Source organism: Vicugna pacos, chromosome 4 (assembly GCF_048564905.1).
Source record: "Vicugna pacos chromosome 4, VicPac4, whole genome shotgun sequence".
Classification (NCBI taxonomy): Eukaryota; Metazoa; Chordata; class Mammalia; order Artiodactyla; family Camelidae; genus Vicugna; species Vicugna pacos.
The window spans coordinates 68,977,124-68,990,474 of NC_132990.1; the positions used below are offsets into that span (position 1 = coordinate 68,977,124).

The 13,351-nt window shown below is 41.3% G+C and overlaps 1 protein-coding gene across 1 annotated transcript; it reads left to right on the plus strand.

Annotated features, from left to right (window-relative positions):
- Window positions 1-320: 320 nt before the first annotated feature.
- Window positions 321-1,292, plus strand: LOC102538502 (olfactory receptor 1L4-like). Its single transcript, XM_006205543.2, has one exon. The coding sequence runs from the start codon at window positions 321-323 to the stop codon at window positions 1,290-1,292; it is 972 nt and encodes a 323-aa protein (XP_006205605.3).
- The last annotated feature ends 12,059 nt before the right edge of the window (window positions 1,293-13,351 follow it).

Sequence of the window (13,351 nt, forward strand, 5' to 3'; positions counted from 1 at the left end):
GCCTCTTCCACTATGACAAGGAGAAAAATGGGGGGAGGGTGGCTAGGCAGTTGGTCATGAAACAGTCTAAGATGAACCTTCCAAAAGAGAATTGGGAATAACTCAGACAAGTTAGGCTACATAGAAGTTCCTAAGATCACATGGGAAAACTTTAGTTTCTCATTTAGGAAGCAGCTTGAAATTGTTTAACTTCCCACTTGCTGGATTTTGCCCCCTGCTTGAAATAAATATCCTAACAAAGAGCAGTGGGATTCTTTTCTTTATAGGCTGGAGGTTAGGGAAGAAGCCCTCTGAATCAAATTGCCCTTCACATGTCTCCCATGGCTTCTCCACACCTCATCCAGGACGAAGTCAAGGACATGGAGATAAAGAACTACAGCAGCACCTCGGGATTTATCCTTCTGGGCGTCTCTTCCAACCCTCAGCTGCAGAAGCCCCTCTTTGCTGTCTTCCTCACCATGTACCTGGTCACCCTGGTTGGGAATGCAGTCATCATCCTGGCCATACAATCTGACTCCCGACTCCACACCCCTATGTACTTTTTTCTCAGCAGCCTGTCCTTCATGGACATCTGCTTTACAACAAACATTGAGCCCAAGATGCTGGTGAACTTACTCTCAGACACAAAGTCTATCTCCTATGTGGGCTGCCTGGTCCAGATGTACTTCTTCATGGCCTTTGCAAATACTGACAGCTACCTGCTGGCCTCAATGGCCATAGATCGGCTGGTAGCCATCTGCAACCCCTTTCGATACAATGTGGTGATGAGCCCACGGCGTTGCCTCCTCATGCTGCTGGGATCTTGCACCATCTCTCACCTGCACTCCCTGCTGCGTGTGGTACTCATGTCCCACCTGTCTTTCTGTGCCTCCCATGTCATCAAGCACTTCTTTTGTGATACCCAGCCTGTGCTAAAGCTGTCCTGCTCTGACACATCTTCCAACCAGATTGTGGTCATGACTGAGACCCTGGCTGTCATTGTGACTCCCTTCCTGTGCATTCTCTTCTCCTACCTGCGAATCATCATCACTGTGCTCAAAATCCCGTCTGCAGCCGGGAAGTGGAAGGCCTTCTCTACCTGTGGCTCCCACCTCTCCGTAGTGGTTTTGTTCTATGGGAGTGTCATCTATGTCTATTTTAGGCCCCTGTCCATGTACTCAGTGGTGAAGGACCGGGTAGCCACAGTTATGTACACAATAGTGACCCCCATGCTGAACCCATTCATCTACAGCCTGAGGAACAAAGATATGAAGAGGGGTTTGAGGAAATTAAGGGACAGAATTCACTCATAGAAAGAACAACAAGACAGGATGTCATCACTGGGGGATGACCTAAGAGATGATCAGGTTCTCCCTCCTTCCTACTCATTTTTCACATGGTACCCAAAGAGGTCACGTGAGGTAATGTTGAATAGCAGTAAGAGCACTGACCCGAAAGCTAGAATACGTGGTCTCTATCAATGATCTTGAACAAATATATGTTCAATCCCAGGCCAATACTGCTAGGAATCCAGATAGAAAACCAGTTTCTGCCACCCATGTAGTGGGATAAATCTATCCCAAAATAAACATTTCATATGCTTGACACTGGCTAGTGCTCAAGAAATTATAAAGTCTTATTATTTTTTTAAATAAGAAATAACACAGATTTGATAGAAAATTGGGAAAAACTTCTCGGAGGAATGACCTAAGATTGTCCGTAAAGTCAATCTGAAATTTGAGAGTTGAAGATTCCATAGAAGGGGAAGTGGGCAGAGCATTTCAAATAGTGGAAATCAGTTTTTCAAATCATATACAAAAATAAACGCAAAATGGATTAAAGACCTAAATGTGAGGCCTGAAACCCTGAAACTCCTAGAGGAGAACGTAGGCAGACCACACTTTGACATAAATTATAGCAATAATTTTCTAGATTTTTCTCCTAAGGCAAAAGGAACAAAAGCAAAAATAAACAAACAGGACCCAATTAAACTTCAAATTTTTGCACAGCAAAGGAAACCATAGACGAAATAAAAAGACAATCAACTGAATGGGAGAAAATATTTGGTTAATACTCAAAATATATAAACAGCTCATACAACTTAATATCAAAAAGCAAACAATACACTTAAAAATGGGCAAAAAAAAAAAACCCGAATATTTTTCAAAAGAAGATATACTGATTGCCAATGGGCACATGAAAAGATGCTCAATATCTCTAATTATCAGAAAAATGCATATCAGAGCCACAGTAACATATCACCTCACACCTCTCAGGAAGGCTACATCAAAAAGTCTACAAATCACAAATGCTGACAAGGATGTAGGGAAAAGGGATCCCTAGTACACTGTTGGTGGGAATGGAAATTGGTGCCGTCAATATGGAAAACTGGATTTTCCTCAGAAACTAAAAATAGAACTGCCATACAATCCAGTAATTCTATTCCTGGGAATATACCCAAAAATTAAAAACACTAACTCAAAAAGATACATGCACTCCAGTGTTCCCAGCAGCTTTATTTACAATAGCCAAGATATGGAAGCAACCTAAGTGTTCATCAACAGATGGATGGATAATGAAGATATGGATAAAGAAGACACATTCCTCAGCCATTAAGAAGGAATGAAATTCTGCCATTTGCAACAACATGGATGGACCTGTAGGGTATTATGCTTAGTGAAAAAAGTCAGGCAGAGAAATATAAATACTCTGTTATCACTTACATGTGGAATCTAAAAAACAAAACAAATTAATAAATGGAATAAAACAGAAACAGACTTACAGATATAGAAGACAAATGGGTGGTTACCAGCAAGGTAAGGCAAAGGAAGAAGGGCAAGATAAAGGTAGGGAATTAAGAGGTATAAATTATAATGCATAAGCATAAGGAATATAGTTAATAATATTCTAATAATTTTGTGCAGTGACAGATGGTTACTAGAATTATCATGGTGATCATTTCATAATGATCACTATATTGGACACCTGAAAGTAACATAATATTTTATGTCAACTACAGCTCAATAAAAAGTAAATAAAATATACAAAATAATTTTTTAAACGGCAATGTATAAAATAAATAAGCAGCAAGGGTATATTGTACAGCACAGGGAAGTATAGCCATTATTTTGTCATAACTTTAAATGGAGTATAAGCTATAAAAATATTGAATCACTGTGTTGTACCTCTGAAACTAATATATAAATCAGCTACACTTCAATTTAAAAAAAATAGTAGAAAGCACCCAAGCAGATAAAATCAGTAAACATTGAAAGACAGTTTGAGAGACAGTGAAAAACCCTGTGGGGCTTCTTCACTTTGAGAGCAGGAGGAATAGGACAGGAGAAATAGAAGACCATACAAAGCAGATTTACTCCCCCACCAACACCAAATTGTCATCACAGTGTGAGTTCTCAGTACCTGACTTCTTTTCCCTTCCTTCTTAATTTTTCTGTTGCTCACATGGTCAGAATCTTCACTGAAATGCCTTTTATATCCTGTTAAAAGCAACTTGTATCAGTCAGGGTAAGCTAGGTTAAGCTGTGGAAACAAAAAAATCTCAAAATCTTCAGACCTTAGAACCAAACATTTATTCTTTATTCACACTGTATATCCACTATAGAAAAGTGTGGGGTCCTGCTTAATTTAAACACTCAGTAGCCAGCACTGATGGAGGAGTCACTATGATAAATATTAATCATCACTCAGTCCAAAGTTAAGAAACACTCTTAAATACTCTGTCCAGAAGTGAATCACACCACTTTGGACCACAACTCATTATCCATAACTAATCTCATGACCTCACTCAAACACAAGGGAGCCAGAAGGCACCATCCAATGATATATCTGTAAAAATGAGAGGCAGAAATATCTGGTGAGCTGCATTAATTAACATTCATAATCTTAACACCATACAAATAGAGGAGTTAATTTGTTGCCTAATCAATCCTTCTCTGATTAGGTTATTTATCAATAACAAAACAATGTAAGATATATACTCCTATCTGGAATCCTTTTGCCCAATTATTTCATCAAGTTTTCCATAACCACTAACTTTTATGGATCATAAATTCATTGCTAGTAGGACCTACAGCTGAATACAAGTCTTTCGGCTTTAAAGATATAACAAGATGTATAGTGAACCAGCAGGACACAGGAACCTGGGGCCCAATGTCAAGGTCCCTGCCATGGCAGTCACTATGTTGTCTTCTGACATTCAAGGAGTAAACAGCACTGCAGCAAACAAACTCATTTTGCAGTAGCTTTCATATTTGTACAGGCACACCTGGTTTTTACCACTATCGTCCACAAATTGCTCAGCTTTGGGGACGTTGGCCTGGAAGATAACTAACTTTTCCACTTCCTCTACTGATGTGCCAGTTTTCTTTGCTCTACAAAGGACAAACTACTTTAGAATGTGAAGAATGCTGAAATACATTAAATAAATAAATTCATTAATTACACATTCTGTAACTTATAAAGCCTTTGGTCCCAGGACACCTAACATTTTTTTCAGTTCTGACCTCATTCTTTTTTGTTGTTGTTGTTGTTATTTCTGCTTTAGTGTGATATAATTAACAGATAAAATTGTGAGATATTTAAAGTGTACACCAGGATGATTTGATATACATCTGTATTGTGAAGGGATTGCTCCATCTAGTTAATTAACACATCTGTCACCTCAAATATTTACATATTTATCTTTCCTTTTGGTGAGGGGGGGGATAAGAAGATTTAAATTCTATTCTCTTAGCAAATTTTAGTTATACAATACAGTGTTATCAACCACAGTCCCCATTTTGACATTAGATCCTCAGACTTTCTTCATTCTACCCTCAGTCCCCAGCCTCCTTCCTGTCACAACAGTCACTAAGAAATCAAGATCTTTTACTTAGAAGCTTACAGATATTCCAAAGAGTTCAAATAAAGGGAAATAATGACCATGAACTAGCACATCCAGCTGAAAGATTAGCCCAGAGCTCCTCAGTCAGAGCTAGAATATTGTCTCTCTGAGAATATGAAGCAATTCCTACAAGAGATCCTGCCACCGTTCAGAAAGGGTGAGCTGATGTGGGCACGTTGTATCTGGAGACTTTTCTAAAGTTTTGCTACCCAAGCAAGGCAGCCCAGAAGTTAATTTGGGAAGTTGCTAATAACCATTGGTAAGAATAAGGTAAGTCCCATCCGAGAGTGGGTATCATCAGAGGAAAGGTCTAAGCAGACATTCGGAACACTCAACAGGTTGGGTGAATTGCTTCTCTATGTCCCTTGAGAGGGAACCAGGAAACTGCTTAACAGCTCCCCTTTAACAAATCCCTGGGGGCTGGTTGAACACAGTAGTGAAATAATCCTAGAGGCATGTCCTTTGGGGAAAAAATCACAAAGGGAAATGTATTGGGTCCATAACAGCAAGCTCACGTAAACTTTGGCAATTTTGCTCAAGTCCAAACTAAGAAAAATGTGGTTCTTTGAAACTATTTTGCCTGTTTATCAGAGTGAGTGCCATAAACAAGGAGGCAAGTGAAAGATGAAACCTGAGGAGAGCGTAGGGCAGAGTGCTGAGTATTTCTGAGATTGAAAAGCCTGATGGAGAAGGTATGAGCAAAGAGGACTGAACGGAGTAGTCACATAAGCCAAGAATACAAGGAGTTTCAACAGGCAGTTACCAGAGCTGAGGATAAGGGTGTTTCCTTCCACGGCAGAAGAATTTCCTTTCAGCCAAGCAACCCCAATCAGCAGAACTTACACATGGAAGAAGCTGGTTAGCTTAGGATGGAAGCCAGCATGGGACTCAGAACTACAAACACTACTGAGGTGTCGGGAGGCGCTGCATCCCTGGACAAGCATGGTGCTCTGAGGGCAGTTTCCTCTGGACATATCAGAAATTCAAGACACTTACCAGAAAGAAATACTTAGCACTGTACCCAGAAACTCGGTTGACCTCAGGCAGGGCCCTACTGAGCTGCATCACATGCAATTCTGGATTTGCTGCCCAGAAACTGGAATGACCAGGGCTTAATGGATTGTGGAATTTCAACAGATAAAAGGAAGTCAGCCAGGTGCTCATGGACATAAGAAACTGGGGACCTGGTCCCAAGCCTCTTCTACTACATGGTCAGCTCTCTGATGCCCCCTAGAAGACATCAGGGGTTTTAGACTCCACTCAGGGAATCCATCTACCCCTGGGCCCTGTGCTAACCCAACACACTTGCCCTTTGTTAGAGAGGTATTGGAGCTGGTGCTGTAACTCAGAGGTAGCCTGGGCCTCAGGAACCAGAGAAGGAACCAGAGAAGGAACCGTAAGACCAGAATCTCATTCCAGCCCCATCCTTGACAAGTCAGAGGACCACTCTGTGTCACTTGTGAACTGGGAGAAAGAATCCCCACACTGGTCCCTTAAAGAGCCGCTGCAAGGCTGGGACACTGAGACAGAGAGTTTGAAAGCACTGAAGCCACAACACAAAAGACTGCACCAGGCGGCCAAATAAATTTTTTGTATTCCCTGGGTAAAATAAATCATTTCTAGTTACTTTTTAAAAAATTGTATTTCAATAGGTGAAATAAACTGTGGTACATCCAGAGAATGGAATATTACTCAGCAATATAAAGAAATGAGCTTGGTGCAGCCGCTATGGGAAACAGTATGGAGATTCCTTTAAAAACTAAAACTAGAGTTATCATGTGATCCAGCAATCCCACTCCTGGGCATATATACAGATAAACTCTAATTTGAAATGATACATGAACTCAGTGTTCACAGCAGCACTATTTACAATATCCAAGACATGGAAGCAGCCTAACTGTTCATTGACAGATGATTGGATAAAGAAGATGTGGTGTGTATAGACAATGGAATACTACTCAGCCAAAAAAAGAATGAAATACTGCCATTTACAGCAACATGGATGGACCTAGACACTATCATACTAAGTGCATTAAGTCAGACAAAGAAAAATACCATATGATATCACCTATCGTGGAATTTAAAATATGATACAAATGAACATATTAACAAATCAGAAACAAATTCATAGACATAGAAAACAAACTCTGGTTACCAAAAGGGAAAGGGGGGAATGGGTAAATGAGGAGTTTGGGAATTACTGATTCTAACTCCTTTATATAAAAGAGATAAACAACAAGGTCCTACTGCATAACACAGGGGACTATATTCAATAGCATGTAAAAGCCTATAATGAAAAAGAATATATATATGTATAATTGAATCACTATGCTGTACACCAGAAATGAACACAAGTTGTAAATCACCTATACTTCAATTTATAAAAAAGAAAGAAATGAGCTACCAAGCCATGGAAACACCTGGAAGAACCTTAGGTGCATATACTAAACGAAAAATGCCAATCTGAGAAGGCTACATTCTGTATGATTCCAACTATATATTTCAGATAAGGCAAAACTATGGACACAGTAAAAAGATCAATAGTTGCCAGGGGGTGGGGGAACGAAAGAGTGAAGAGAGAGCACACAGGATTTTTTAGACAGTGAAACTATTCTCTGTGATACTATCATGATGAAAACATGTCATGATATTTTTGTTGAAATCCACAGAAAGTACGCCAAGAGTGAAGTCTAATTTAAACTACTGACTTGAGGTGATGATGTGTCAATGTTGGTTAATCAGTTATAACAAAGGTACCACTAAGGTGGGGAAGGTTGACAATGAGGGAGGCTACGTCTATATAAGGGCGGGGGATATCTGGGGACTCTCTCGACTTTATGATCAATTTTTCTGTGCAGCTATAACCGCTCTAAAAAAATAAAGTCTATTTAAAGGGAAAAATTGGAGAAAAGAAAATATCTATCTAAAAGTTAAGACTGCTGTGGCATTTACACTTGAGGACAATGCAGGTTAGGGAAGATAAATAACTTGCCGCTATTCACCCGTAGTGTAATTGGTGGAAGTGGAATTCAAAATCAAGTAGTCTGGCTTAAGACATTGAAGCCATAAAAATGTTTAATAAAGGTAAACAATAAAACAATAACTGAGGCTTAGAAAAATTAAATATTGCATAAGTTCACACAGTTTGTAAAAAGCAGAGCCAGTATCTCAATCTACTCAGTCTGGTGCCAGAGTTTGTACCTTAATCCCTTCCCCACCACATGACACCGGCACCAGGCACACTCTTCCCTGCAGACACAGACCCTCAGCATGTCAGAGGCCATCACCTCTCCTTCCAGCCTACACACTGACATGCACAGGCCCACAAGTGTGTCCAGAGGGCACACAGAGTGCACACACACACACACACACACATACACAGTACACATGCGTATGCATGAACATACATTTACCCCTGCGGCTGCGTGGCCCTGATGCCCTTCTCTGGGGTAGAGGCTACACCTCTGGAGCCCAGGCTCCCCAGTCTCCCAGACACAGAGCTCAGTGAGGGCATCAGCAGTGCTCTCCTCTCCTGGGAAGGCTGCAGGGCCGGTCCCCCCAGGGCCCTGGCACGGGGGGAGGACACACCCCTGGTCCCCAGGTCTATCAGCAGTTCCCACTGTAGGCGGAGAGAAGCACCAGCACATCTGTGACGTGAGATCAGCACCTCAAGCTGCCTCCCTCCTCAGAGATTCGGAGCCTGATCGTAACTTGCAGGCAGGACCCCAAGCTTGGTGAGGACCCTGAATCTCCTCTGTCAAGCCCACAGGTAGGCAGGCTGAGAGCTCTTTGGGAGGGAGACTGGGGGTTAACATAGTCATGTGATCTTGTCCTAAACCCATCTTCTCTCCTTCATTACAAAAGCCAGCAAATATTGCCTCTCCTTAATTTTTTTCCTCTCTCCCCCTTTAATCACATATCCCACATTTGGGAAAATCTACTCTGGGTAAGGCACTGGCCCCTGCCTTAAAGGACACAGGCCATATCCTGCAACCCAGAGCCACAAATTTATCTCCTCCAGAAAGCAAGGTCAGCAGGAGAACAAGTGAAAAGGAAAGTTCAGATAATGCCGGGTAAGGAGCATCGTTTCTGAAGCTGGACTCCACCACCACCTGGCTGGGTGGCCTTTGCAAGTCACTTCAATTCCCTCTGCATTATCTGTACAATGGGGTGCTGTAAACACTAAATGTCTTAATATATGCGAAGATTTTACAGCAGTGTCTGGTCCATATAATCACCGTGGAATTGCTAGCTATTGTACGACCATGATTGAGGATATACATGGGGAAGGGTTGCAATGAAGTGGGGGGTCTCAAGGTGGAGACATCTGAGGGAGGCATTGCCAGCTCAGCAGGGGAACACAGGAGATGGGTTTTCAGCAAAAGTCCCACTTGAAGCACCTCTAGGGGATCAGATGGATACCAAAGGTGTGTTGAGACAGAGAGAAGGCAATTATTCACAAGAAGAATTCCAATGGGCATATTTTAAAAGACCACTTGCCTGAGAATCTAGAATTTAAGAGCTGAGAAGGACCCGGGAAAGATTTTTATCTGATATGGGAGTGAAAACTAGGCAGAGAGGAGAGATGTCAGAAAGGAAGAGAGGGAACGACCATCCTGAGGAGGGCCCTGCAGGATCCCGGAGCAGGACAAGCCTGTTCAGGGGGCTGGAAGCCTGTGTGTCTTACTGCTGGCAGGGGAAGAGGCAGACAAAGGAGAAGCTGGGTTTCCAAACACTTGGGCCAGGGGAGATTCTGAGCTCAGGTGCTGATGCTGCAAGAGGAGGGAGCTGCTGTTTGCTCAGAAGCCAACAGAGCTGAGGTCCAACGTCCCCACAACCTTCCCCTCTGAAGGCAAGGAAGAGAGGAGAGCGCATGTGTGGCTTCGTGGAAAGGGAGGTAGGGGTGGGAGTAGAAGGAAGGAAGATGAAAGGATCCCACTGTGTGGGAGCAAAGCGGGGGGGGGGGGGAAGAGGAGGAGCGAGTCAGCAAGGAGGCTTAAGGCAGTTGGCTGGAAGAAGGTTTCTGTTTGTAAAGGATATGCCAGCTGAGTTCTTCTCCACAGGATGACGGTTTAGGGAAGAGGTGTGATAAAGTGGTTTAAAACACACAATTTGAAATCAACATGCCCAAACTGGAATTTTATATATACCAGCCGTGTGACTCTCTGAACTTCAGTCTCTTCACCTACAAAGGGAGGACAACAATGCTTACATCAGAGCGCGGTTGTGAGGATTCCCTGAGACCAGAGCTAAGCCCAGAACCTGCCCAATAAATGGCAACTGACCTTTTCCCAGGTTAGTCACTTCCTGACTGTCCTTGCTCATTCCGGGAGCAGCTGCATGGGGGATGCAAAGCTTAGCCTCACTGTATTACCCACTAAGCATTTGTACATCCTGTTTATAAAGCGCATTGATTCTTTGCTCCAAATTTGTGTTCCCTGGTTTCACGTGGCTGATGGCTAGAAGGGCACTGCTTAAATGGTGAGGAAGCAAGGAAGGGGAAACCCAGCTGAGATGACAAATGGCCACAAATAGAAAATTCTAATGAAGAAAGTTCAGAAGTATGGAAATAATCTCTATTTCTTGTTATTAAGGAAGGGCGTAAATATCTTTCAAGGACGAATAGTGTGGTTTTAAAGGCTTAAAAAGGTTCCCAGGCCTTCTGGTCTTTCCCAGCCACTAACTGATGACAAGTTTCATCATTAAAATGTCATTTTTGTAGGTTACTATATGAGCAATGATATTAAGCACCTGTAGAAAGCTCTACCACACTCTTTCATCCAACTCTATTTTTGATTTTCACAGTATCACAAAATGTTTTATTAATAACCATAATCACTTTCATTTACAAATTCCTCTAGCATTTAAAAATGTGTTAGCATATTTTATCTTATTTCAATAATAAGAAGGTGAAATAATGTATGTAATTAATTATAAACTCAAGAAGGTACATAACCCAATCGAGTTATTATCACTGTGCTTTTGAAAGAAATGAAAAATGTTTCAATTTTTACTCTTTGACTGTGAATCAAAACCCTATGCTTCTTCGTAATCATCACAAAGCCATATAAAGCCACTTCCTGCCTCCACCTTATGTGGGTCATGTAAAACATACAGCATGGGGAGGGAGGCTAGACATTTGGGAGGGAGCACAGGCAGGTCACTGCTGAATTCTAGCCCCTTCCTTCATTAACATTGCATTTTCCCATCAAAATCTCAGGAACAGCAACATATGTAATTATCTGCACCAGAAAACACAAGTTAATCTCCCCTAACTGTTCCCTGGGGGCAACAAACAGGTAGTTTGTTATAAGTGGAATTCACTTCTGTCAAACAACTGCAGTCAAAATCATTGAATTCTTTACAGGGCTACCTCTGAAAAGTTTTCAGGGACAAATGGGCAGGGTCCTATCATTATCCATGTAGATGAAGTCTGCAACCCTTCAAGGCTCTGCAGTGACGCTTTTATTTTTAACACCTTTACTGAAGTATACATGATATACAAAATCTTCACATACATAATACATACAATTTGATGCCTTGATGTTATCACGGATACAAGTATGTGTCTAACGTCATTTGAATCTCCCAAGACAGGAGTTGGCAGGCAGAAAGTTGAACCACCCCTATCTTATTGATGGGTACACTGAGGTGAAATGACCTGCCCAAGGCATGAGGAAATATACCATGTTATCAGCTTCAGCTCAATGGGGAGGGGTCTAACTACTGTCCTGAGAAATGTCACAGAGATCTGGGGAATTTCAGGTTCAACCAAGGAGGGTCAGCTAGCCCTTCACCACCAGGAAAACCAGTGTCCCAGGAATGAGGCTGAAAGACACAGTGAAGGAAATGAGGGAAAGTCCAGAGTCAAATACATACATTTCCTAGGAGTAGAATGAAGGGAAGTTGTCTCAGATTGGCAGTATCTATCAAAATTTTCTATGTTCATAAACCCCAACTCAGCATTCCATCTCTCAGAATATATTCTATACCATAGAAACTCTCATGAGTGCAAAATACTCATATACAAAAATATCCACTGCAACACTGTCTATAAGGGGAGAGAACGCATTGTGGATAATATGACCCCATTTCTGAATATATGTGTATATATCCATGCAGAGAAAGGAACTCTTAAACATGCCCACAACTCTGGTTCTCTGGGAAGTGGAATTAGAGGGAACACTCATCTTCTTGATTATAAAATATGTCCCCTATATTGAAATGCAAACGTAAAGCAACATAAAGTTAAATATGGAAGGAAGTCCCCACTCCATCCCTTCATTCTCACTTCAGGAGCTAACTACACTACATAAACACACACCCACACCCCACAACAAACACAACATATAAAGGAGATATTTTTCTTTACAAAAAATGAGATTCTTCTATATCCATTGTTCTGCAACTTGCTTTTGTCACTAAACAAAATCTCACAGGCAGTAGTGTAATGGTGACAACACAACTTGGCAATGTATGACTTTCACTCTGCCATCAGACTGCCTGCATTCAAATACCAGCCCCACCACTGGCTAACTAGGGGATCTAGTAAGTTGCTTAACTTTCTAAACTCTTATTTTTTTCATCTGTGAAGTATGGAGATAATAGTGCCTAACTCTTAGGATTTGGAAACAAGAAAATGATAGAGATGTGCAAGGCACTTAGCTCAGTGTGTGGCATATAAAATTTATTGAGTGCTACTAAATGTTGACTGACAATAGCTGTCTTATTTCTTTAGAGACTGAGATATTGAGTAATGCAAACTCACTATAAATTGTTTTAATAAATCAACTATTTCTGAAGATTTAGGTTGTTTCCTCTGTGGGTTGTTTTATTTCTTTTTTATTTGGCGTTATAAGCAATGCTACAATAAAAACGTGTGTATATATCTTTGTGCTACACATATGTGATTCTTTTTCATAGATAGATTTATGTGAGTGGAATTACTGGAAACAGAGATAAAGATTTTCACTTCAGATGGAGACGACCAAAAGGTCTACACTGATAACCCTCTCATCATCAGTGTATGTGAGGGGCTTACTTTCGTATGTTGAAAAAAATTTTTATTTACAATGTTAGGGAATTTTCCTCTACCCTTTTAAGGTTCTCACAGCAGGTCTACTAATCAAAACCAACATAAGACAAATTAATGGGAGAAAATCAAATGTAATTTTATTTCTATGGGAACTCCACATGCACCAGAGGGCCTAAGACACCACATGCCCAGAAGGTTAAAAGACAGAAAGGTAAAACGAGGTCTCTGTGCCATCCTGATCTACGGGTTGGGATAGGAGCCTGGGGGTCTCATGACCAGGAGGCTCATTCACAAAACAGTAAGAAGAACAGAGGTTGGCCACTAGATGTTTGCCCTGCCACACAGATGGGGCCACTTAGATAAAGTTTACCTCTGGCAATAACTCTTTCTCAATTTCATTTCTAGGTAGTTAAAGGGGGGGGCAGCAATTTCTC

Coding starts and splice junctions, on each gene's coding strand:
- LOC102538502 (XM_006205543.2), top strand. CDS start 321: ATGGCTTCTCCACACCTCATCCAGGACGAAGTCAAGGACATGGAGATA.